The 26916-nt window shown below is 46.4% G+C and overlaps 3 protein-coding genes across 5 annotated transcripts in view; 1 reads left to right on the top strand and 2 right to left on the bottom strand.

The window, feature by feature from the left end:
• Positions 1 to 1303: 1303 nt before the first annotated feature.
• The window catches only part of LOC117590821 (carboxypeptidase D), a 37320-nt gene continuing 11707 nt past the window's right edge, over positions 1304 to 26916 (bottom strand). Inside the window, exons 3-11 of one of the 3 annotated variants that reach the window (XM_034283788.1) lie at positions 15909 to 16399; positions 9164 to 9399; positions 8615 to 9094; positions 8429 to 8529; positions 5223 to 5340; positions 3828 to 5154; positions 3546 to 3769; positions 2239 to 3482; positions 1304 to 2170 (exon numbers count right to left, since the gene is read on the bottom strand). In XM_034283788.1, coding sequence (XP_034139679.1) covers positions 1980 to 2170; positions 2239 to 3482; positions 3546 to 3769; positions 3828 to 5154; positions 5223 to 5340; positions 8429 to 8529; positions 8615 to 9094; positions 9164 to 9399; positions 15909 to 16399 — 4412 coding nt within the window. In that variant the 3' untranslated portion in view covers positions 1304 to 1979. Of the gene's footprint in view, positions 2171 to 2238; positions 3483 to 3545; positions 3770 to 3827; positions 5155 to 5222; positions 5341 to 8428; positions 8530 to 8614; positions 9095 to 9163; positions 9400 to 10799; positions 11714 to 15908; positions 16754 to 26916 lie in introns of those variants that run through there. The other 2 variants (XM_034283789.1, XM_034283790.1) reach the window with 2 other exon arrangements.
• LOC117590831 lies at positions 23206 to 24799 on the bottom strand. The gene is made up of 2 exons (XM_034283808.1): positions 24529 to 24799; positions 23206 to 24463 (listed from the first exon to the last, which is right to left on the bottom strand). The coding sequence occupies exons 1-2, from the start codon at positions 24574 to 24576 to the stop codon at positions 24092 to 24094; spliced, it is 420 nt and encodes a 139-aa protein (XP_034139699.1). The 5' UTR covers positions 24577 to 24799; the 3' UTR covers positions 23206 to 24091.
• The window catches only part of LOC117590824 (probable methylmalonate-semialdehyde dehydrogenase [acylating], mitochondrial), a 3262-nt gene continuing 2427 nt past the window's right edge, over positions 26082 to 26916 (top strand). Inside the window, exon 1 of the mRNA XM_034283794.1 lies at positions 26082 to 26251. Within this exon, the coding sequence (XP_034139685.1) occupies positions 26222 to 26251 (30 nt within the window). The 5' untranslated portion in view covers positions 26082 to 26221. The remainder of the gene's footprint in view (positions 26252 to 26916) is intronic.

The following is a 26916-nucleotide window of genomic DNA, read 5'->3' on the forward strand; positions in this document are numbered from 1 at the left end:
TCGCTACAACCCCACCATGGGAGTGTTGTTACAAAGAGCCATGTGATTCATTTGATCGTTAACTGATTCAATTGATTCTGATATAGATGCGAACTAGGACTATGCCATGCGTAAAGGTTAATCAGAGCTAAATAGGTAGGTACATTATGCTTTTATTTAGATAATTGCTTACATAGCTATAATTGCCGTATTTTGTTGTGGATATGTATACGATAGAAGTACATAAAATATATGTATAAATAATCATGGATACTTATGCAAGTAAATGCTGCACCCTTGGCTAATTAACTATACCGCCATAGCATTACTCCTTCCATCGATTTCAGCTTGCTTTGTCTCGTCTGTAAAGACTATTTAAGATCATGCAGTGCCACAGCTATGGACATATATAATGTAAATATATGTATATGCTATTTACATAATTATGTATGGGTTGTCTGCTTAGATTTGCATTTGGTTTTGTTCACTTTTTTGGGGACCTATATATGTATATGTATATTTAAGAGGGTATCAAGGCCATTTGTTAACTGTTATGTTCGGGCCGTTACTTTCTGAGTGATTTTCCATGTATTTAGACGGTTGATTTATTGAAGACACATCGGAAACAGATCGGCTATACATAGTACAGACTTCTGTTTGTAACTGGAACTGAAGAAGAAATTCAAATGGAATAAGTTCTTAAAGTGAGCCACAAGTAAGACCTAAATAGTGTTATTTAATATGTAATTAAAGCTCAATTATCTACACACAAGCACACAGCACAAAGTATATTAAAGTTCAGGCTTCCAAACAAAAGTTATCTATTTTTTCTAAGATTAATTTTGATGTAATTATTTTACCATGCCGATTCATCAGCGGTTCAATTTATGTCTGTAATACATTTGCCTATCATTTAGAAATGTATAGTTATATATTATGTAACAGCAATAATCTTGGCTATTAAATATCAAGTGACGGAGCCATAATTTAAATTTACAAAAATTTAGAAGAGTATAAAATTAAATATTTTTAGCTGCCATTTAAATCTTGGCTGAATTTAAATTCTTAAATGGTTACGAATAATTTTTTGGTTTTAAATCTGTTACAATCTGCCTGCATGTCCATGTCCTCTCATATTGCTGTGATACGCACTGTACACACGAAAGGGTAAGCTGGAATCTTTGTTTTGGCAGTCACCGAATATATGTACATATGTACATAAATACATATGCATTTACATACGTACATATATGTATATATATGCATATGTTGTATAAATTTCAATTATTTCGATAGATTCGTGTCTTCTTTAGATGCTATTTTAAAATTGCTTCTGCTGTACTCTGGTTAGAATTGCATAAGTAGGCTCTCAGTCTTAAGTTAAGTTGCGATTATGATTACAATTACGATTAGGGTTTCTCCCGCAGAGAGATTCGCCAGGGCTTGAGAGCGGGGTTGGGAGTTGAGCTACGCTGGGCTGGGTTGGGCTAGGCTGGAGTTCTTCCATTTTCTATATTAAGCTGGACATTGCAGGCGAATATTATTACAAAAAATAACATTTTCCTAAATATTAAATCGCACGCGTCAAATAAAAAAATACATTCTCATAAATAATTCATATCGAATAATTAATAACTATTAGTTACATTTACAGCACATAGAGCACGACCGTGATCTGTACTTTGCAATCGTAACTGGGTAATAAATATTTGCGGCTACAGCTGCGGATTTCTTTTATCAACTCAATTGAAAGGGAAACCATTGCATCAGCATCAAACTTTGCTGCGAACCTTATTTTTTGTAACCTTTTGGGAATTGTTTACCGCAGCTGTAAGATTAATTAAAAAAAACAAAAAAAAACAAAGGAAGAGCAATCAATGCCTTTGCTTGGGCTTTTCTTGAAAACGTTTTGAATCACAGTTTTGTTGTGTGGTGTTGATGTCTGCTGTCGCTGCTGCTGCTGCTGCTGTTGGGGGTGAGCTGTGGGCCTGGGCCACTGCCTAGTGACGGCGCGGCTTGCCATGCTGGTGCAGCATGACAATCTCATCGCCGCTGTCATCGGCCACATCCAACTCGGGCTCCATGCGCGGCCCATCCTCGTCGTCGTCCTCGTCCCCGTCATCCTCCTCATCCGTGTGCAGAATTCGCTCCAGATGCTCCTCATCAAAGTACGGCTGAATGGTCATGCCACCTGCAGAACGAAATACAAAAATGAAATGTAAATCAAATCATTCAGTTGTGAAAGTGATGGCAACCCACGCTTGATGGGAGAACGAAAGAGCTCCGTTTCGCCGTCATCGCCCGCATCGTCCTCCTCCAGGTCAAAGTGTTCCTTGCTCTTCTGTGGCAGCAGCGAGAAGTTGTAGTACGGCTTGTTGCCCCGATGGCGACGATAGAACCAGAATTGAGCGCAGAGCACGCACACGACAACGCCGACGATGATCATTATGCTGGCAAAGATGATGAAGAGAAAGCGCGGCAGACCGAACACGTGCTCGTTGAACTTCAGATGGAAGACGACATTCTCTGTGGGCAGTCCTCCCTGGGCCAGGTGCAGCTGTCGCGTGGCCTCGAAGTGACGCGGCGCCTCCACCTTGAGGCTCACTGTGCCGAGGGGCACGGCGGACAGGCGGTATTCGCCCAGGCTGTTGGTAAAGTTGCGCAGCCGCTCGAGCCCTGCCGGCGCAGTGACGGACACCTTGGCATTACGAATGGGATGGTTGCCCTCGTCGAGGACGACGCCGACAATGCTTGTCGTGAACTTGGAGCCGACACCCGTCACGGAGAGCGCAGGATTATTGCTGGGCAGCTCCTCGACCTCGCCGCGTATCAGGGTGAATGGGTGCAGGCGGATGACGCCCAGATCGAGCAGCTGGTTCTGCTGCACCTCGGCCTTGATAACCTGCGACGCATAGTTGGGCGCTGTCACCTCCAGGCCGTACAGGCCGCGGGGCAGCATTAGCTGGAAACGAGCCGCATTCCGTGTTACATTATACACCATTTTGTGCTCCAACAAACGGATAAAGGCCTCGCGCAGCGGCTGCCCCTCATTGTTGTGCACAAGGCCAGTGACTCCGGTTTGGACGAGGCCCAGGAAGTTCTTGATCTTGTCAATGTTCTTGCGCCACACCGAGGCGATCTGCTTGTGGTCGGGCATGCGGCAGCACGAAACGCCAAGTGTGTACATGGGCATGTTGTACATTTTGTAGAGAAGGTTCGTAAGGCGATCGCTGGTCTCGCGATGCAGCTGCCTGGTGGCCGAGGCGCTGCACTGCAGCGGCGAGAAGTTGAATTCCGTGCGCTGGATGCTGTGAGCGAACTTCTCCAGTATGGAGTCGCCGCGCGGGAAGCCCAGCTCGGAGCTGCCCGCACTAAAGGTGAGCATCAGGTCGAAGCGTTCGCTTTGCAGAAACTGCAGTAGCATTTTGGGTCCCGGCTCCATTTCGGGACTCAGCAAACGCTCGGCCAGCTCATCGCCCAGCACAGGATCGCACACAGAGGAGCTACATATGGCGGGAAAGTGATTTAGAGATCAGGCTTAGAGTTCTATCTTGGGTCACACTCACTTGGTGTTGTACAGGTCAAAGACCTCCGGGAACTTTTCCGTTTGCGGCAGAAAGTAGATGACAGTTCGCTGGAGCACCTGCATTACGGTGGCATCCTGCAGCTTGTAGCCCTCCACCAAATGACGAATGAGATTCAGCATCAGCTCCCTGCCCAAGGGCGCCGCTGTGTCGTACATGGAGCTCACCACCAGCATCTTGTACTTGTGCTCCTCGGGCTCACCAATCTGTCGGGGAAATTATGCAATGAGAAAAGTTCGTTTGTGGAGGCAGACACCCACTCACATCGGATGTCATCTTGAGGTAGTTGAAGTAACGACTGAACTCGTTGTCCGCATAGCCAAAGCTTGCGATTTGTCCATTCTGATTCTCCAGCTCCGCCAGGCGTGAGCGGATCTCGGCGTTCGTGTGGTAGCGTGTGTTCACCACATTCTCGATTATGCGAAAGTCATTGGCCGACGCCCAGTGCTGGGGATCGTCGGGCATGAGGGTAACGTCCAAGCGCATGTTGTATGGTTCCGCTGCCGGCACCTCCACTTCCACGCGTAGCGGGGCATAGTTGTCCCCCAGAACGGTGACGTTGTGCTGGCCGGGCAATGCGAGCTTCCAGTAGTCGCCGAATGTCTGGCTAAAGGTGGAATGATTAGCCCCATCCAATCGGACAACGGCACCGGCAATCGGTGTACCGATGGTGCTGTGCACCAGGCCATGGATGCCGTGGTGCACCTGTTCGATGAACTGCAGCATCGGCTCGCGGTTGTCGCGCCAGTACTGGGGCAGCTCTCGGGCCAGTGGGAACTTGTCACAGCCCATCTCAATGGTCAGCTCCAGGCAGCCGGCGCGCACATAGTTCCAATCCTGCATGCCCCCAGTGACGCTGTACCACTGCGCCCCATTGGTGATGCCCTCGGCGAAGTGCTCGTTCTGGAAGAGTTCGCACGCCTTGCCCAGGTGCATGGTGGGATGGGCCTGTGCATAGACTGCCGCCAGATGCCGGAACAGGACATTATCCTCAGTGGGATTCAGCTTGCGGCCATTGATGCTGGCGTCGCGTAGGCGCGCGTACGGATCGTTGAAGTCGTTCTCGTTGTCGTCGAACGGATAGTTGGCCACCAAGGAGCCGCCGTGAAGATTTGCCGACAGCACGAAGGGCAGGGACAGTGTCCAGTTCATGACAGCAGCCACCTCCGGCTCAGTGATCTTGTTGAACTTGTCGGTGCCGTACTGGTCCGGGAAGTTGCGATTCAAATCGATGTTGTGGGCATTGGCGCGTCCCAGGCCGCTCGTGCGGTCGCCCTCGCGCGACACCTCATACCCGTCCGGGTTCATGCTGTAGAGGAAGTGCATCCGCGTGCCGTTCACCAGCCGTGTGACCCGCTCGTCGTTACCGTACCGCTCCAGCAGATACTTGCTGAGCAGCAGGAGCATCTCCTTGCCGACCACCTCGTTTCCGTGCATATTGGCAACGTACTTGAACTCGGGCACACCGGGCACATGCGATCCTGGTGTTGCGAACAGCTCCAGCACCCACAGATCCCTGCCCTGGACACTCTTCCCGATGCTGTAGAGCCGCGTAAGCGACGGATAGCTGGCCGACAGTTGTCTCAGGTAGCTGCAAAGGATCGATCGGCAGGGAATGGATTTGATACTCCTGACATCCTCCCGGCTTGTACTACTCACCTCTCCATGGCCGTGTAGTTGTGGTGCTCGAAGACGGTGTGGGTGAGGAAGCCATCGAACTGTTCCTTCCTAGCCTCCGGCGGCTCAGCGCGTTCCACCTTCACCTTGCGGAAGTTGCCTACGGATGGGGATTTGGACATGGATTAGGGATATGTTCCAGTATATCTGTGTGTGTGTGTGCTAGTTTATATGTATGTGTGCGTAAGATTAGCCATGCGAAGGTTGGATGAGGATGAGGATTAGGATCGGGGTTGGGGTTGGGGTTGTGGTTGGGGTTGCCGCATGCCGGTGCAATGGGGAAAGCTGTTGGAGCGCTGGGGGGAGAAGGGTGGTGCGTCTAAGAGGCGAAAGCAGATGCATAATTTCGTTTGTTTATTTTCACATTTATTGAGAATAAAATCCAAGTAAAATGCCAAAGAAGTGATAAAACCTTGCTCATCGGGAGATGCATCCCCCTACAGATGTATGTAATTATAACAGGTAGTACATACATACATACATAAATATCTACATATCTACATACTCTTGTTGGGGCACACACCACACACGCAGAAATTGCAATTTTTTTCATTTAATTTCTTCTTTTTTTCGTTCCGTTTAGGGTACTTTGATTGATTTACAATTAAAATTTCATCAGAGTTCATAAAAATAGTTTCCATCTACTTTCAGCAAAAAATCTTTAACGGGCAGAGCGGATCATCAGGTAGATACATATCATTAAAATATTTAACTATATTTACACAAAGGATGAGTTTGAGAGAATTGAACCCAAAATATAAACAAGAATGAACAAACGAAGAAATGTTTACAGATTAAATGATGTTGTGGTATGGTTTCGTGATGAGGTGAAAATAAAACATACCAATGCTAAAATCCACATTTTATTTTGCCCTTGCCAAAGAATAAACCGCTCAAACCATTCAAATCTCATTCCCATTATAATTACGGACAATATATGGATGGTGGACTGCTACTACAGGCGATTGTTTTCCACATTCCACATTTGTTATCCATTAAATACTCGTTTAATAGACAAATATACAGATGTTCATAATGCATAGTAGCACTAAGAAAACAACTCAAAGAGTGGTCAAATGGAGTAAAAACTGGCTGCCTAATCAGTATGGTGTATTGGCTCCCAGTGCCTTCGGCTCTTGGTGAGAGAGCCTTCGGCTGAGAGAGTTTGACGTTGGCTCTCTTGAGCACTGAACGCAAAGCGACTCGAAAAAACAAAGTTTTTTTTTTCCTTTTCAAGTCTGTTTCGTAATTTCATGTGTGCTGTGACACATATATTCATACAGACATGATGGCACTGCGTGTATCTATTCATATGCGTTTTTATTTTTAGCGCTTGAGACGCTTAGCACTTTTATGTTGCTTCTGAGCTCACATGCCCTTCTTTCAAACTTGAGTCTTTCAGCTTGCCCCAAAAAATAAATAAATTGACTTTGTGTATCCTCTCTATGCTCAAATATTTCTTAAATACAGTTAGGACGAAAGGGATCATCATGTATGTATGTACACATGTGTCACAGCACACATGAAATTACGAAACAGACTTGAAAAGGAAAAACAAAACTTTGTTTTTGCGAGTCGCTTTGCGTTCAATGCTCAAGAGAGCCAACGCCACACTCTCTCAGCCGAAGGCTCTCGCACCAAGGCCCGAAGGCACTGGGAGCCAATCCTCTATACAGATTAGGCAGCCAGTTTTTACTCGATTTGCAGTCACTATGAGTTGTTTGCTTAGTGTGTGATAGTAGATAATAATTGTCTCTGGGTTGTATGCTTTTCATAAATATGCATATTGATAGACAGATACATTATAAGGTAGAGAGATATCCTTCTTTTATATGTATGTGTAAATATATGTATGCATGTTTCGTATAGATATTTGTATACACACTTAATCGAATAGAAACATTTATATATATGTTATATAATTTGTTTAAGTTTTTGTTCTGACTGTTAGTTGGAACAACGGGCCGAAACCGGCCTAGGTGTGTCGGGATTGTGAAGTCCCGACGACGGCCTCAACCTAGTTGGCACAAGTTCTCTTCGATTTCGAAGCTTCTTTTTTTCGCTCTAGGTATTTGCATGTGTGTGTACATAAAATTTATTAATTGTTTGTATTGTATAGGGGCTGGTGTTTTCAATTGTCATCGTAAGTTCACAAATTGTTGTTTATTAAGTATAATGCATTGAACAAGTCCTTTTCGTTCACCAATAATCTTTATATGTAGATGGTGTTTATGTCTCTAAATATTTTTTGATTATTTTGCATACGTTTCATATGCTTTGTTCGTCGCTTCCTCGTGCATTCTCTAAAATGTGCCACAATATGTTTTGTATATATGTATGTACCGGGTACCGGGATATAGGCAGAATGAAAGGGAAAATCGTTGTTCCTTCTCTTTTAGTTTTTTGTCGTGGATCGTGAGTCATTCGATGACCTCAAGTGGGTTTTGATTTCTTTACAATTTCCTAGGTACAATTTGCTTATTTCATTAATTTTATTGCATTTTGTTCGTGTTTGTCGTTTTCTAGATTTTTGGTTTTTGTTTCGTTTCGTTCTTATATACAACTCAAATTGGGTGTTCAAAATTAAAATCAATCAGTGTGTGGAGTGTGTGTGTGTGTGTGGTGCAGAGTGAGATATGTGTGCGGTGCAGGAACAAAAAGAATGAACAAAATGTAATCTGGCAGTGGCGTAAAAAAAGGAGATTCCAGAATGAAACATAATATACACAATGGAGTGCAGTGCAAAAAATAATACATAAATCCCTTTTGGGGGAGGAGATCTGCCAGGCCGATTTGCCAAAAACAATTTATATTTAGAGCAGCCAGCGAATCCAACTTGGTCCCCCCACCAAATGAAATAAATGTACAGAAATGAAACGTGCTTGTGCTGTGTGCTTCGAGATACAGTTTGGAGAGCGCATAGAGCTGTGCATATAAAGGGATATGGCGAGAAATAGAGAGAGAGAGCAGGTGCTGGGGGAGGCTGATCAGGGGTGGCTTATTGATAAACTCTATTGAGGCATTGGTATCAATCGGTTCAAATGTTTGCTAGCTTGTTAGCAATATGCACATTAAATGGGTGGATAGCTGTCGCTTGTGCTGGCGGTGACTGAGTCTTCCTCACCGTCACCCCGCACGCCTAACGCGAGTGTTCTAGAAAAAATAGGGACTGTATAAACTGCTAATACCATCAAAGTTCGTCTCGACGGGCAACAGTTTGAAGTCCAGGCGCAGAGCCTCCGCGTTGTCGTTGGTCACGCGCACCTCCTGCGGGGAACTGATCTGGTACCTGCAGGTTGAATGGAGGCAGAGGGAAACAGAATCAGTACTGAGGCTGGAAAGGAAACCGGTCGGAAGGGGGGCCAGTCACTCACCCAAAGGCAGCCGCATGCACGCTGTAGAGGCCGGGCGTGAGCAGACGCCAGTACTCGCCACGCTTCGAAGTCCGAATGGGCTTCTCGTCCAGGCCGGCCACAATGATGTTCGCATCGCCGATGGGATAGCCGTTGGCATCCTGCACCAGGCCCTTGATGCCGATATGGGCTTGCTTCAGCAGCTGCATTAGCGAGCCTTTGTTGCGCTGCCACTCTGCGGGCAGGGTGCTGGCTGCCGGATACTTGCAGCAGGAGAGCTCGATGGTCAGCTCGAAGCAGTTGCTGAAGGCATAGTTAAAGTCCTGCATGCCGCCGGAGAGCTCGTACCAGTTGGCGCCGTTAGTGATGCCGCCGGCAAAGGAGTCGTTGCAGTTGCTGCCCTTCCGCATGATCGGGTGGTTGTCCGAGTAAGCGTGCGCCAGCTGCTTGAACACACGATCATCCGGGGTCAAACTCTCCTCGCAGCACTCATTGTGGGCACTAAAAGAGGTGGCGGGAACGGTGTGAAGAATGGTCGAACCCATGATCAAAAGTCTAACCGAAACCTACATGGAGTTGTCGTACGGATAGCTGGCCACCACGGCTCCGCCATGGAAGTTAGCCGAGAGCACGAACGGCTTGCTGATGATCCAGTTGGCCAGAGCAGCCGTCTCCGGCTGACGAGACTGCGCATGCAGCTGGTGGACATGGGGCTCCTCCAAGCGGTCGGGGAAGTCGCGATTCAGATCGATGCCCGCCGCATTGCCACGCCCCACATAGTTGGGCAGCGATTCGCAGTTGCCTTCCTGTAAATGGAAGAGGAGGAGGGGTATGGATAAGTATGGATTTCTCTTTCATATCAGTTGTTTCCCACTCTCACTTTTTCTCTCTCTCTCTCTCTCTCTCTCTCAGTTGTGGGTTTTTATTTGTCATTCAGGTCAGTCCTGACCGAATTATTGCACTGCTTGGCATGTCGGTCAGGTGGGTCGGGGCTCTCTCTCCTCTCTCTGCTGATTACACCATTCACCCCACGCACCACTCGGAGAGTCATAATCAATATTCGATAACGATATTGCGCAATCGAACATGCAAGCAAATTATCAAAACAGAACAGAAAATACCTCCCTCCGCCCTCCACTCATCTGAATGCAAATATTGTAAACTGGAGCAGCTGTTGCACAATCTGAATGAACGCTCATGAACCGACCGAACTAAAAGCGATCATTGAGGACTGCTGGATGGATGGATGGATGGACGGATTGGAGTTGAATCTCCTCCATTGCCTAATCATCAAATTATATCATTTAATGGACGAATTAAATGGCGAATGTCATTAGCATGTTCAGCCAGAATGGAAACGACATACTTACTGTCTACTACCCCAGTCACGCCACCGATCACCGATCATCAGAAGTAAACACACACACACGCCCGTTCCACTATGCATTGTGCATGTGTACATATGTAAATTCAGAAAGTTTGAACTCCAATTAAGAATGAAATGGGTGGAATAGGGACGGTACAGGTGACAAGCAGTTGGCTGTCTTGCTCTCTCGCACCCAAATAAACATATGGAAGAAGTGGTAAAACAGTTATTTGCGTGGGAGAGGAAGATGTTTGTGCTCAATGAACTACACAGCCTTTTCTCCCTTTTCATATTTTTTTGAGTCAACATTCTCAATCAATTTTCAGTTTCCGTGCATCGGGAACCTTTGCTAAACGATAAAATGATCCAGCAGCAACAACAAAAAGCAAACGAATCTTCTACGCGGAAGATAATGGGACGAAATATTAACCATAATCTTTGCAAGTGTGTTTGCGTGGGTGTGTGCAATATGTCAACAGTTGTTGATGTTCAGGCGTGGCGTGGCAGTGGGTGAAAAGAGAGATATAGAGGGCTGTAAAGGTACTGTGCTTGGGCCTAGCGCAATCAGATAATAAGTGCGAAATTAACGCCAACGTAAGCAAGAGAGCGAGAGAGGACTTCTGCCGCCTCTCGTATCCCGACACTCCCGCAGATTCTCACCCAAACCACTCTCTGTCTCTTTGTATTCAATTTCACAATTATTGATTTTTCCCAGCGCCCGAAAGAGACGAAGACGACACACAGTGGAGTAGCAGATACATTTGTTTGTATGCAAACAGGTGACCCGCCAGCGCGTACTGTATACTGTATACAGTACTGTGTACTGGATAGCGAACGTACCTGGGACAGGGCATAGCCATCGGGATTCATGGTGGGCATCAAATATATGTCCGTGGAGTTCACCAGCTGGCCCACATCCGTGATGCGGTCGTAGTTGCCCAACAGGTACTGGGCCAGATAGACGAGCAGCTGCCGTCCCACCGTCTCGTCACCGTGCATATTGGCAATGTACTTGACGGGCGGTGTTAAAAGATTGCGCTGCCGCGTATTCTTCGAGATCTGCAGCACAATCAGGTTGCGGCCCTCCAGGGAACGGCCCAGATAGTGGACCCGAGCCTGCTCTGGATAGGCCTTCTCCAGGCCCGCAAACAAATCCTCCAGCTGCTCCTGGCTGGTGTAGTGGGGCTGCTGCAGGAAGCCCTCCTCCTCTTTGATGATGTAGCCCCGTCCACTGGGCACCAGCTGGGCGACCATGGCCAAAGCCAGGCCAGTCACAATCCACTGTGCCAGCATCTTCTTGCGACTCGCCTCCGCTTCTACGCCGGTCTTCCCGTCTTCGCAGCCGCTACGGGGGAGATGACCTCAATTGCTTGTTATCACGGGCGTGCAAATTGAATGCTGGATGTTCCAGATACAGTTCTTATTTGGTTTTCTTCTGCTTTTTTTGGGGGGGAGGGGGGGTATAGCCCTCCGACAGCACGTCCTCGTCTTGGTCGTCTGGGTGGGGGTCGTCGATGTCGATGTCGACGTCGTCGTCCGGTCCGTCGTCTGGTGGTCGGTGCAGCTCAGCTTCGAAAAATGAACTGCTTGAAAATTTGCTGCGTTGATTGGCCTTAAGCGTCCATGCTGCTGCTGTCGCTGTGCCTGTTACCTCTCCTCTGCCAGCGTCGACGCCAGCACTCCGCTGAGAGCGGCGCAAAGCAAAGCGCGCGTTAATTGCAGGGAAATTACACGCCACAGAGAGCTTGGGAGACAAATGTTTTTTTTTTTAGTTTTCCTTCTTCTGCCGTTATGTATGTACATATGAACATATGTACATATATGTATTTTAGACCGTTTCTCGAACCGCCGTTGTTATTTGAGTGTAAATTAATAGTTTGTCGTCGCTTTCGAATTCAATGATGATTATTATTGTTTCATTTAAGTGTTGAATAGCGTTGCCAGATGGCAACCGAGGCGCCGGCGCGTGTGAGCGCGCAGTCGCCGCTAAGCCACAGCAGAGTGAGAGAGATGGTGCGCGAAAGGGAGATAGTGGAGATAAGGAGGAGAGAGAGAGAGCAAGTCGGATTTGCGTTGTACGTCAGCGAAAAGGATATTTTTAGCAAGAAATCAATAACGCTCCCACATTCTTGACGTCACAGCCAGCCAGCCCGCCCATTGCCATTGTTCCTGGCGTGGGTTCAAGCGCCCACACACACAAAACACAATCCCCATACATTCATGCGTACATACTAATTTCCATATGCGTTTTTTCCTTATCGATAAACAAAATTCCCCAGGCCATTAGGGCTGTTGTTATCAGCAGAGCGCAATTCAAGGGAAATTTATACTCCCGTTGAGTGGATCGGACCTACGAAAGCGGAGGTGATAGCTGACAAAAAGCTTCTTTCTACATATGTATGTATATTCAAAGCTTCTCTCCCAATCACGCAGTAGTGCAACTTTGTTGGGACTTCTTACCGGCACAGACAGCTGTAACAAACACCGTTTCATTTTAATTCCATTCGGTATGGAATATGCTAAATTTAAAAGTTTTTCTATTGCTCTATTTTTGATATTTTTATAAAATATTAAATAACATTTACCCATTTATTCAATTAAAAATAAACGTACATAAGTATTTACAAAGAGTGTTTTCATTCCTTAACAGTGAGGCAACAAATTCTTGATTCTAATGGTTTATTTCAAATGATATTTCCACTTTTGGGAACATCAAGTAAACGTCAAAATACGCGTAAATTCGCGGGAATCCAGCGGTAAGTATAGTAACGAGAGCCACAACCACAGTCGAACCGGTTGCATTTACTCGTAAAGTGTCTCAGTTGCAGGAAATTGAAATGAACTAAACCAAAACAACACATCGCCCAGACAGCGTCAACGGTGGCATACTGCCATACAGCTGTTGTTGTTGTTGTGACATCTAACCAGTTTGCTGAAAGATAATTGCACGGGTGCCTTCCACCTCCCTTTCGGTCTGCTCCCAGAGTAACGGACGCTGTGTGTTGCAATTGCAGCACAATGACGTCAGCGACCGTCGATGGCCTTAAATCCATCCACCCGATTATCGGAGGGGGCTGGCCGTAAAACTGTCGCCCAACCCACACCCAGCACTTGGCATATTTGTTTAACAACACTCTAATCTAATCAGACACGAACATTGACTTGCCACCACTCGAGGTGTCCGCCCGGTATATGCACCCATGTACTTAACCTGTTGCTCTTTGGATTACCCAAAATTGGTTGAAAATCTGATAAAATATTGAAATATCCCTTAATACCCTGTTTACAAACAGTTGCTGTCAATGTATGGCGCAGTTTAAAGCTTACTCTGAGCACCAATAAAGCTCAGCAAAGAAGGGAGAGGACAGAAGTAGAAAGGCGCATAGGCGGAGATAGAGAGAGAGAGAAAGAGAGAGGTAATAACTGTTAACTATAATCCGCCTTCTCGTTGAGGCAAAAAGGTAACAGTATTCGTGAAGATGTACAACCGACAGAAAGCGTTTCCCACCCCATCCATCAATGGTCACTGTATAGTGCCATATTTATTTATATATTTTTGTGTTCACAGTCGACTTACAAGCCATGACAATATCGCAAGCTGTGTGTGCCATGCAATCGAAATGCCAGAGTTTTGGGTATTTTATAGTCGAAATGGGTATTCTGAAGTTTGATCTTTCCAAGCTTTTAAAGCTCTCATGTTGCGTCTCTCGATTTCCCAGAAAATGCAATGATTCTAGCAGCACAACATCAACACCACAGAGATGCAAAAATATATCGATATCGATGTATGCATGTACATTTGTATGTACATAGATAATCTTTTTAATTGCATATAATATGTACATATGTATTTATAATTGTTCGCTTCAGGGATTTACACCAGGGTTATTGAAAATAAAAGAGAGCCAACAGAGGCAGGGACGTTTTTAATATTTTGTTTGAATTCATTGGGAAGTACCCTAATGCGACTGTGTACATACTGTGGGAATAAACAGCGTATTGTGGCAGCAAAAACTATAAAATTGTCACCATGGTTGCTTGAGGCATCTATAAGGGGGTTTTCCGGATTTTTCTTTTGGCTAAAAATCTTATTTGTATTTATCAAGCACTTAACTTTGATTTTTTTACTTTTAATTTAAGGAATTCGAACAGAAACAAGTATGAACGCTTGTGAGACGCTTCATACGCGTCACAACTTTTAAACCCTGTACCTTAGTGTTTTTTCGAATTTTACAGCAGATTTCACACTTTCTGGGGGCGGGACGAAATTATGAAATAAACTTGTAACAGTGTGAGCATTCAGCCATCTGGATGCAAAATTTGGCTCAACAAGACGTACGGACAGACATGGCTATAGCGACTCGGCTATTGATGCTGATTGGAAACGTTTCCTTCAGTGCGTTACATATGTACATCCACTTTTCCCCTCCGTGTACCGGGTATGAAAAGACTAAACAAAATAATGATCACTTCAATATGAATACTCCAGCTTCAAAGTGAATCAGAAATACTTTCAGGAGGAACTCTTGTACGAGTATTATAACGAACAGACTGATTATTCCTCCTATACATACCGCACAACACTTGACGCGACTGAAGAGCTCTAAAATACCAATTGAAGATCACTCGTGAAGGAACAGCCCAAACACTTGGCTTAGACATTCGCAGGGACATCGAGTTTAGTACCAGAGAGTAAATGATGTACCAGATAATATCAGATGAAACTCCCAGATGCTAATTGCCGGATCACAGCTGACTTCAACCAGAACGAGAAGGGACGTGTGAGACGCTTCTTACGCGTCAAAACTTTTATACCCGGCACTCAGTACTACATCTGCACCTTAGCGGTGTTTTGTCAAATTTTAAATTTTTACTTCATCTGTCATCTACAACACTTCTCACACCAACAAGCTCCGTTAGCTCGCCGCCCTTCCCTAGACCCACACACTGCAGACTCGCGGCAGAGTCAAAGGCAGCGCCCGCACACAAAAAAAAAACAAATATAAGCTGCGGGACGGGGTGGGTTAAAAGTCGGAAGAGTCATCGGCAGGGGGAGGGCAGAGGCAGGGGCCGAGTGAAGCAGAGTGTGAATGAGAGAATGTAAAAAGAACAACAAAGGCTGCGGGACAGGGTGGGTTTAGCCACTGCAAATTAATTTCTTCATTCTGGCTATAATAATGATCCAATCGGATCCCAATTTGGTGATCTGATAGATATGGCCATTTCCTACGGAATGACGTTTTTAGTTTTCTTTTATCTTCAAAATACACTGGTTTCAGTTTGAGCAGTCCGGAGCCAAAATGTTGTGGCTCTAGCTCTTATAGTCTCTGAGAACTAGCCGACAAACAAGACGGACGGACAGACAGACGGCCAGACGGACAGACAGACATGGCTCTATCGACTTGGCTATTGATGCTGATCAAGAATATATATACTTTATGGAGTCGGAAACGTTTCCTTCTGTGCGTTACATACAACCGTTATTCCCCACAAATACAATATACCCTATTTACTCTTCGAGTACCGGGTATAAAAAGTGGGTCACCTATGGTACAACTATAGTTCAGTGTGGGGAAGGGAAGGGAATTCCAAATGGATGGATACACTCTCTGGCTTTTCACCACAGACAGATTCCAAACGCAGCGGGGCAGAGCAACAAAACACCAAGGAAATAAGAGACAGTGAGATGAGAGAGAGGGAGGGGTAGGAGTGGATTGTAGTGTAGATTCATGGATTGACCTGGCGGTGAAGTGGAGTGGGCAAGTCGGAGCAAACAATTTATCCGATTTACATTCACTTTTCGCTATTGTTACATTAATATTAATGCGCCACAGCTGTTTTGACCCCCTGTTTATTGGCTCTGAAAGTGGTTTTGTGGCAGAATCCACTTTCTTCCAGAAGTATAGATAGATGGGGCTCGGGACGGGGTGCTCGTAGCGGATGACTCACCTGAGCGAGGGCAAAACCATCCGGATTGCAGCTGGGCAGAAAATGAATTTCTGTAGTGTTGAGCAGCCGCTGGACCTGGTTGTCCGTCTCATAGCTGCTGGCCAGGTACTCGGCCGTGTACAGGACAATCTGGCGGCCCAGCGCCTCGTCGCCACGAATGTTGGCCACCAGCTTGACCATGGGGCGCAGCAGATCCCCACTCTTGTCGTCCGCCGGTGGGGCATTCAGCGCTAGGGCATGCATCGGCCTGCCCTGCCCGGAACGACCGACTGTGTAGGTCTGTGCCAGCTGGGGATAGTCCTTGGCCAGCTGGCCGAACAGAGCGCCAATCTCATCATTGTTCAGATAGTGTGGATGCGCCAGAAAGCTCTCCTTCTCTTCGATCACCTGAACCGCAGCACTCTCGCTGTACTCTGCGGAGACGGGAGCCGGCGAGCCAGCTATAAGTGCCAGGCACGCAATAACAAAAACGCCAACGCGCATTTTATCTGCTACCTCGAAAGCAGATCGATCCGAACCAGACCGACGCGCCGATGCGGACACGTAAGCAACAACAACAAACGGGGGCGCAGGCGCGATGGAGAGTCGCTGAACGAGGTGCTGCTGCACTTGTGGCTAGCTTTCTGCTGGCAGCTTTCTTTGATATTCAAATGATTGCCAATATTTCACTCTAATACGGAAACTAACTGGCACACAATTCAGAACAAGAACAGAGACACGGAACAACTTGTTCTGCAGGTGATTTTGCCCTGTTGGCGTTAGTCACGCTGTCACTGCACAAAAACTTCGAAATCACGCTACACAAACGACTGAGAGCCGCAGCAGTAAAACATATTTTCTTTCCACAAACAACAATTTGTTGCACTATATTATTATTCTTTTTTTTAGGTTTTATGTTACCGCTCTACCCTTGGGTAGAGGGGGATTATTTGGCCGCCTTCCTTTACAAGGTGGAAATCGCCACGTCGAGAAATATAACTTGTTACAGTTTTACTCCAATTTTGTCGATTCCCTCGATTAATGTCTGGTACGAGCTAATTTGTTCTTTTTCGAAGAATTGATAGAATTATTATATTTCCTTAGCGATGGGTAGTTTAGTCTTGTTGTGTTGTACTTGGTACAATTAAAAATTATATGCGATGCGTTATCGATAGTATCGGAAGTATCACAAATGTTATTTGCGACTGCGTGCAAGTGTGTTACGAACCTGTTTTGGTGTTGGGGCCTGGGTCATCCCAGGGCTGAGTTCTTCCCAGGCCCCCAGGTCGCGGATGGCGGAGCTCGGCGATTCACGACGCCCTACGAGAGGCGAGACGAGTGGAGTGAGCCGAGATGGGGACGCGTCGACAAGTGGGACATCCATTTCGACGGCGAACCAGACCCAGCCAAACTAACGGTCGAGGATTTCGTCTTTCTGGCCGAATTTCTCCAGAGGCAGAGTCGACGCTCGTGAGAAGTCCTGGATAATTTTCCGACCAGCTGGTAAGAGGACGGGCTGCCGAGTGGTACTGGCAGTTTGTCCGAGAGAGGCCTCCAGAAGTCTGGGAGGACTTAAAAGACGAGTTGGTGTCCCGATTCCGTGCAGTAGGTGGGCAATACGAGCGGCTGCGTGCGTTGCATGAGCGACGGCAATAACCTGGAGAATCGGTTGAAGACTACTGGAGTTGTTATCGGTTGAAGAGACACATAACTCGCTCGTTATGTGTACGCGATCCGAGTCCGGAACCTGGAGCAGCTTACGGAAGAGTGTGTGGAGGTGGAGTACCATTTCCGTCAGATTTTCGCCCGACGCTGAAGTTCCAACAATCCGGTAAGCGAGTGGGTGAGATCGAGCCAGAGTCGGAGCTGTCGGAAGGAGAGGAAGAGGTGATGGTTGAGGAGACACACCTGACAGCGAAGCCGAGGCTGGGGTGCTGGAATTGCGGAGAAGTTGACCACAGGTTCCGAGAGTGTATGTCAAAGCAACGCAAGGTATTCTGCTACCTCTGCGGAAAGCCCAAAACGTACACGCCGAAGTGTCCCAACTGCTCGGGAAACGCAAGAACGAGCATGATGAAGGCGGGATATCAGAGCTAGGGGCGGAGGCCCTCGAGAAAGTGAAGGATGCGGATATTGTAAAAATTAAGCATATTAACACAAGTAGTGTAGCAAAATATAGTTGAAAATTCTTACCGGTCGAAGAGAGAATGAGGAGATATAAACAAGTCCGAAATCGGATCTTTGACAGCCACCAGATGAATGGAATGCGAGATGTCAGCCGTAGACTCCAGAAGGCCCGTGCACGCATCCGGCAAAGGAGACAGACTCGCAAGGAGGTGGCTAAAGCAGTCAGGCGTGGATCAGGACGTGACCCAAGGGTAGTTCGTAAGTGTCCTCGGAAAGGGCAGTCTTGAGCTCCTAGACGACCTTGGGGTGGAGATGGACAACTAAGTCTCGCTCGTCAATACGGCATCAGGAGAAGACAGGACCATAATCGGCAAAGCGAGAATCCCGGTGGAGTACAAAGGAATCAGCAAGGACATTCTCTTTTACATCTGCCCATACTTGGAGCAAGTCATGTACTTGGGGTCGATTTTTGGAGGTCGAGTTTTGGTTCGAGTTGGCTCCCACAGTCGTCGGAGCGAATCCAAGTTCGCCCAGCGATGCCAAAATATCCGAAGTCCAGATGTCACAGATCACCCAATATGCCGAAGACCACCAGGAGAACGTACATGTGGACTTCCAGATCCCACCTGGAAGAGAAGGAAGCTGAAGAACTGGACGAGGTGAAGAAGGAGTTTCTGACTTACGAAGGTGCCGCATTAGGGTCAACGACGGTAGAGGAGCATCGGATCCAGTTGGTAGAGGGCGCGGAGCCTTTTAAAGATCGAAACCACCCCAATCCCCCGCGATGCAGGAAGTGGTCTGGACCGAAGTGGACAAGATGCTGGAACTAGGAGTGATAGAGGTTAGCGATAGTCCGTGGAGCAATAGGACGACGGTAGTGCGGAAACCTAACATAAACTGATTTTGTTTAGACGCCCCAAAGCTGAACCAACTCACCGTCAAAGACGCGTACCCTCTTCCTAGCATCGAGAGAATACTGTCCAGGATCGACCAGACGCACTACATTTCAAGTGTAGACCTCAAATTTGCGTTCTGGCAAATCAAGCTGGATCCAGAAATCAGGAAATGCACCGCTTTCACAGTTCCAGGTCGTCCGCTGTACCAATTTGTGATGACGCCCTTCGGTCTGTGTAACGCTGCACAGAGGTTATGCCGAGTGATGGACAAAGTGATCCCGACGCAGCTGAGATCAAACGTTTTCGTCTATCTTGATGATCTCTTGGTGATAGCTCCCGATTTCCAGACGCATCTCAGGTACCTTCGATTGGTGGCTCAGTGCCTGCGAAAAGCAAATTTAACAATAGGCTTGAAAAAATCAAAATTCTGCTTTAGGCCACTGAAATACCACTGAAATATTATCAGAGGTTGGCACGTTTAGTGCAGGAACTAAAAAGCTTCCTAGGAACCGCAGGATGGTACAGGCGCTTCATCAAGGATTACGCTTTCATTGCAGTGCCGCTGACAGACGCGCTGAAGAAGCATCCGCGTGGAATGTTTTCCTTGTCGACGGAGGCCGAGACGGCGATGGGATCCCAGAAGAAGGCACTTACCACGGCGCCGGTATTGAGTCATTCGGATTTCAAGAAGCTTTTCTACGTACAGTGCGACGCATCAAATTAAGGAGTGTTGTTTCAGTTGGACGACGAAGGAGCCGAGCGTCCAGTGGTTTTCTTTTCAGCCAAGTTAAACAAGCATCAGCTAAATTATTCTGTAACGGAAAAAGAGTGTTAAGCTGCGGTGTTGGCCATTGAGAAATTCAGACCGTACGTTGAGTTGATGCCCTTCACGGTTATCACGGATCACGCCAGTCTGAAATCTCTCATGTCATTGAAGGACCTAAACGGACGTCTTGCGAGGTGGTCATTGCGACTGCAGAGGTTCGACTTTGGGATGTGGCAAATACACTCTCACGCTGCATCGACGAAGTGGTGATAGTTCCAAGGGAGATCCTAGGGTTCCCGACGACAGAATTTAAGTCGGCAGAATATCAGGAGCTAAAAGGAGAAATCGGCAAAAATCAAGCCATGCTGCCCCACCTACGAGTGGTAGGAGATGTGATATTCAAGCGGATGGCCTTCATCCAAATTTACTACCAAGTGGAAGGGTCCATTTGGAAATTATGGATTCCCGCGGCACTGACGGAAACTCTCATCTCTAAGGCCCATGAATTAAAAAGACCCTGCATCGGCTAAGAAGACAATTCTACTGGCCAGCGATGACGACATAAGTGAGGGAGTATATCTGGAACTGCGAAGCATGTAAGGAGTCCAAAGCACTCAATTATCGAAGCCAGGTAGGGATCGGTCAGGAATTCGTAACGGAGAGGCCGTTCCAGAAATTATACATCGATTTTCTGGGGAAGTATCCGCGGTCGAAAAGGGGACAAGCCTGGATTTTTGTCGTCGTAGACCACTTCTCTAAATTCACCTTTCTAAAAGCGATGAGAGAGGCGACCGCAGCGAACGTAGTTCAATTCCTAGTACAGGAAGTTTCCTACAAGTTTGGGGTGCCCGAGGTGATCCACTCCGACAACGGAAAGCAGTTCCTGTCGAAGATCTTCCAAGATATGATCAGCTCCGTTGGCGTCCGACATCTGCGCACAGCAGTCTACTCACCGCAAAGAAATGCCGCCGAGAGGGTGAACCGGACAACATTAGCTGCAATCAGGACGTACTTGGAGAAGGATCATCGAGACTGGGATATGTACCTACCGGAGATTGAAGTGTCGATCCGTGACTCGGTGCACGAAGCCACAGGCGTAAGGCCGTTTTTTGCAGTTTTTGGACAGCAAATATTCCTTGGGAACTGCTATAAGTTGGAGAGGAAGCTGACGGAACATGAGGTGCACGCATTGGACCCTGCGGATAAACGCCACATCATCCGGGAACTTATCAGGACTAACCTTCACCAAGCGTATGAGCGCAGCAGCCAGCGCTACAACAAACGGGCCCGAATATTTTTTTGCCAAACCAGCGCAAGAGGTACACAGGCGCAACTTCACCCTCAGCGACTTTGGGAAGAGCTACAACGCCAAGTTCGCCCGGAAGTTCCTGAAGTGCCGAGTCGTACGCCCGGTTGAAAATAATGCCTTTGAGCTTGAAGACCTGACGGGGAAGCCGGTGGGGATTTTTCACGCCAAAGACCTGAAATTGTAGTCGGGAAGCTTTGGAAGTAGAAGGGAAGAAGAATAGGGAACTCATGTAGAAACCGAGTTGGTGTGAGCGTACGTTGGGCCACTAACCAAATAGTATAGTAGATTCTTAATTTGATGGAAGCGAAACGTCACCGCAGAATGTGCGTCGCGAAGTCCCAGGCCTCTGCCAACGTCGCAGCTACTATACTAGTTTGTTAGTGGTTGGGCGCTGCAAGATCTCATGCCGTTAGGTATCGATTTCCTTTCGATTGTTTGCGAATAATTCTTCCGTCCAGGTACGCCTGAATCTTGCGTGGTGTTGCATTCGAAGGAAATCGATCGGCAAAATACTGGATTTAGCAGTATTTTTTGGAGGTTGGCAGGTCGATAGTCGAAGAGGCAAGGCGATAAACGTTGCCGGATAGCGAGAGAAGGGGAAAATAGAAGAGAGGCTCGAAAACATTGCCGGATCCACAAGCCAGCTCACTCACACCCTCAAAGAAATGCCATGCCATGCCCTTGAGCTTGGTTCAAGGGCAAAGGAAGAGAGGTTCAGCTGCATTAAGAGGGATGCCCGGGCTCGAGCCCACCACAGCGCCACCAGCACTTAAATAAATAAATAAATGCATACATAAATACCTACATATACATAAAAATAATATTTAATTAATTAGCCGTCCCCACATATATTTACCGACCATATTAATGTAACATAAATGTAGTATTTGTATTTATATTTATTTTATTATTTATATTTACTTTTTTGTGATTATTTCCACCCAGATTTGTAGTTTTTCTGTGTCGGAGAGATGTTTGTCCGTTAGATGTAGAGTAAAGTCCGTTGTATTTTTTTTTTGTAATTAGCGTTTATTTTTGGTATTTGTTCGAGATGTCCGAACAGTTGGTTTGTTGTGCGACCTGGGGGCCTGGGAAAAACTCAGCCCTGGTATGACTGGCTAGCACAGGAAGTTGCTGCAGCATCCTAAACGAGATGCCATCTGGGCCTCTCGCCGAATTAGGGTTCCTGGATTTCAGGAAGGACAGAAATTCCCCCATGTCCAAAGGTTCAGGGTCTCCTGGTCCAATCAGAGGTGGAGTATTCTCTGGAGGTCTACTGCTTGCAGTGGAGTGGATGTCTCAGACCATTTTTAGAAAGCCCTTGTCGATTTTGTCTTTGTCTTTTGTCCATGTGGTCCCCAACGTTTTTGACTTGTTCGTATTTCTTTAGGTTCTTTACTCTGCTCCACTTGGAGGGCGAAGAGGAAACCTCTTCTATGAACTTTGAGAAATTTTATACATTATATGTTATATTTTGGACTGATACATACAATTCAACAAAAGAAAACTTAAATGGAACAGATGGTCAGATTAACTTTATAGTTTCGAGTCAGCCGGACTCTCTAGTTCTTGGAAAAGAGATCCCACTATCCATATAATACAATATGATCCAGTCACCAAGTAATGTGAAGTAATGTGCTTCAAACCGTTATACACGGTAGCGGCTCAATTATGGTCTGGGGGCGAATTGATGAAAATGGAGCTGATTCCTTGGTGTTAATCGATGGAATAATGCGAAATGAACAATATTTAAGCATTCCGAAACAGGATCTCCCAGGCTTAATCGGAAGTTTTAGTCTAGCTGCTAAAAAAAAAATGAGAAAATGGCCCAGAGCACGTCCTTTTTGGTCAAAAATTGGATTTCAAAACAAAAATTCCAGTCAAGGGGTGTCCGTTACTGTCTTCCGATATGAATACTATTGTACATTTATAGTTCCATGTGAAAGCTTAGCTGGAAAAGCTAAGCAGACCCTGCTAATATAATTATTTAGTTGTGGGAGAGGCCAAAGGACGAATGGTACGAAATTCACCCCAGAATCGGTGCAATGCCCTCAAAATTCCAAATCGCATTGGAAAAAAATAAATAAATAAAGCCCAGTGGAAACATTATTTAAACATTTTAAATCAAACTATTTGTTTAAAATATAACCGCGGTGCAATACTGTAACACATGGCTTTTTTTCACATTTTACGTTATCATATTTCTTGTGCACTATCAAATATCTTCATATTTTCAAAACGCATAGTTAAATAAGTCACCATCGATGGGGTGGGCGTTTAGAATTGGCTGGTTTAGAATTTAAAAAAAGAGCCCTCGCCATGGAGTTAAGCTAAATCCTAATTCTAAATTTTAATTTTTCTAAATTCTGGCTTATACAATCTATTAACAAATATTCCAAAAACGAACAAACTAGCCAAAAATAGGTTGCAATTGTGTATCATTAAAATATAAAAGATAATGATACGTCTAAGACTAATTAATGTATACATATGTATGTATCTATGTACATCATTACATATGTACGTTTTATACGTATGTACTTTAAAACGTGTCGTATCAAAAATTAGTACAATACAATACGATTATGTTAAGGCAAATTTTGAAAAAGTGCATTCCCATTCAAATGGTATCAGACATTTGGTTTTCCTTGCATCATAAAGTAGTGCTTCTTGCGCTTACATTAGGTCCTCACAGGAGGGGGGATATAGGATACAGGATACACGTTCTGTGTGCTGCTGTGTGTGTGTGTGTTTACAATATATAAAGTAGAGGATCTGCTTCTGTTTCGAGTCTAAATGCTTCGTATTTGTTACTTCTGATATCAATATTGCATCCAGTGCCCATTAGCCAGTTGATTGCTTTTGATTGCGGCTGGTGTTCCACTCTCTCTCTCCCTCTCTCTCCTTCTCTCTCTATCCACCAGATTTGACACATTTCTTTCAGCATTGGCTTTGTTTGGGGTTAGCTAACTAGCAGCTGGCCAATCAATAAAAGTCATGGATTATTCATAAATTGCCCAGACCACAAGCACCCCCCCAAGCACAAGCACAAGCCCAAGCCCAAGCCTAATCCAAATCCCAACGCTGGGCCCCCGCCTCGCCCCGCCTAGTGTTCATTGACAGTTACGATGGCGGGAAGTTCGGTGGTTGTGGTGTTAGTGTTGGTGCGCGGCTGCTGGCGATGTTTCTTTTGCTTGTGCTCCTGGGAGGTGGCAATCCGCTTCTTAAGCATTTGGAATGTCTGCTGCATGCTGCGCATTTGAAAGCGTATCGAGGTGCTGACGTCACGCTGCAGCTGCTGCACCTCCTGGATGTCCTTGCGCAGATTTTGGTACTCGTTCTTCACCTCGGTCATTGACTCGAGCAGCTCCATCACCTCCATCTCGTCCATCTGCTCCATTGTGGTCTGCTCCAGGCTGCGCTCCACCGCGTGTAGCTTGTGGGCCATCGTGTACAGCTGGGAACCAGCATTGGCCACCTGCAGTGGGAGTTTTACGCGTCACAGATCTGTTGTATCTATAGACATCGACGGACACTACATACCGATTTTTCCAGGGCACTAATATCCTGATAGCCCGTGGCGGTTTCCATTTTTGCTGGTGTCGCTCCCTTAGCACCGCTGTGGTGGCATGGCCATATGGCAACAAAGGAGCTTGTTGGCTGAGCAAAATAAAAGGTTTTCTATCGGGCCGGAGCGCGCTCGCCTGCCTGCTGCTGCGTTGGTGGCATCCGAGCGAAAAAGCGAATCCTGCGGGTCACTCGGCTATTTATACGCTCGGGCCCATGCACACATCCACACACACACATGTTGGGGAGCCCTCTTGCCTTTCGCTTCCGCACTAGTGACCTGTGAAGGGCGGCAACTCTGGCCAACAGCGAAAGTAATTTTAGTTATGTTGACCAGGAAGCGGAAGTCCCGGCGCAACTTTGTTTACCTTGGCGAAAAGTGGAGAGTGAAAAGGAGAAGCGTAAGCATAAGCATAGACTTCTTGGTTGGACTCAGCAGCCGGTTTACACAGGAATTTAATTGTGGGTTAAACGATTTCCTGGAGCATTTCGAATTTCCGCCTAAAAGAAAGCAATCCTTTTTTTTTGATTGGCAATCGGATTTCTTAAGAAGCGTTTGGGATATTTTAGTGCTTCGGCTTGCGTTGCAAAAGGCCCATCTTGTTGTGTTTACCCTTATGTTTATAGTGGTGTCTGTTGTTAATGTACATGCAACGTTGCATACAATCAAACATACTTGTATTTTTTACACTTTACTTATCAACCCATCACTTATTTTATGCGAATTATTTTTTCTATGCACTTTTCTATTTTATTGATATAGATGTGTATGTTGTGTTGTTTTCATCCAACACGTGCCATAACCAATACACTAAACTGTAGTACACGCATTCATACATACATGCGTATGTATGTATATACATACGCGTGTATTGATACAAATTGTTTTTGCGTCGCACCGAATATTGAATGCTCTTTGGAATGACATGGTGGGAAAAGTGGTAGAAATTTTACATATGTATACACATATATTTTTGTATATATACATATATATTCCCTGTCGGCCTGGTAAAATACTTTATGAATTGTATTACCAAAATGATAATTCTAATTCCCATGGGATGGTCATTCACAACTTTAGGGTGTCCGACTTTTCGACTTAACTCATGCTTCGTACCCCTCGGTAGCGAGCAAAAGACAAACATCGCAAAAACAAACTCACACATATGTAAGCTTATTCCGTCATACACGCGAACACACTTACAACACAATGAAACCTCGAGCCCCCAAAAAATAACAAAAACAAGAACGACAGCTGCTACGCCAGGTTCTCGGGCCGTTTGTATGTGTGTATTTATATACATATGTCTGTATGTATGTTTTGACGTGTGCGCTATCGTTAAGCACATTTTGAGGCGGACTCCTCCGACCCCCACCTGACCACCGCTCGCAATAACCAAACAACACCATCCAGTTTGACAGTCTTTTCGACGGTCTGTCCAGCCCAACCTTTCCACTGCCACTGCTCGTATATCAACAATCACACCATACACATACTCGGGCCCCTTCGACTTGGCACAGCCTCAGAGCAATTGCTTTCAGTTCTAGTGGAACCACCGTTTGGACAGCACACGATCTCGATCTCGATCCCCAAACCTCTGACCGAGAAACGGCCCGTATTCGTACACTCCTGCCCATATCCATCCGCATCTCTCTTTCCCCAACCAGGATGGCTCTCCTGCGTGCAATCGGTGCTGAGGTAAGAGGGTGCAAATGATTTTATTATCGATAAGCGCCAGCTATAGTATGGTGTTGCAAAGACTGTATACATGTATATATGTACATTTGCATACACATGTAAAAGTGCAACAGCCATTCCGGTGAATGACTGACCTGCCACTCTCACTTTACAACTCTGTGTGCCATTACGAGTTTGTGTGTGTGTGCATGTTCGTGTGTGTGGCCGTGAAAAAGAAATGCCAATTGACAACACATGTTACGTAATGCCGCTCAGTGAGCAGCAGCAGAGCAGAGCGGAGAAGATAGCGCTACGATCGCAAAATGAAAAAAACAATTAACAGAGTGAGAATTAGCAGAACACTTGAAATGGCATAAAATATAATAAAATGCGATAAGCCGTGTTTTGAACATTTCCATTTACCCAACGGCCTGAGAAGCCATAAAAACGCATGTCTGCCGCCAGATGTGAACCCAGTGATAAGAGTAGGCGTGGCCCAGCAACCCCCCCCCCCCCCCCCCCCCCCGCCCCCCCATCGACACACCCTCCCCCCCCCCCAACCCCCCCCCGCCACCCCCCCCCACCCCCCGCGCGAGTCGCTACTCGGCGCGCCAGCCGACCACCACCCCCCACCCCCCCACAAGCACCACTTGCGCCTGCCCCCGCTCCCCCCACGCCCTCCCGTC

The sequence above is a fragment of the Drosophila guanche genome, unplaced genomic scaffold (genome assembly GCF_900245975.1).
Source record: "Drosophila guanche unplaced genomic scaffold, DGUA_6, whole genome shotgun sequence".
NCBI classification, from domain to species: domain Eukaryota; kingdom Metazoa; phylum Arthropoda; class Insecta; order Diptera; family Drosophilidae; genus Drosophila; species Drosophila guanche.

Coding starts and splice junctions, on each gene's coding strand:
- LOC117590831 (XM_034283808.1), bottom strand. CDS start 24,576: ATGGAAACCGCCACGGGCTATCAGGATATTAGTGCCCTGGAAAAATCG. Junction 24,464..24,528: donor TTAGTGCCCTGGAAAAATCG/GTATGTAGTGTC, acceptor CTCCCACTGCAG/GTGGCCAATGCTGGTTCCCA.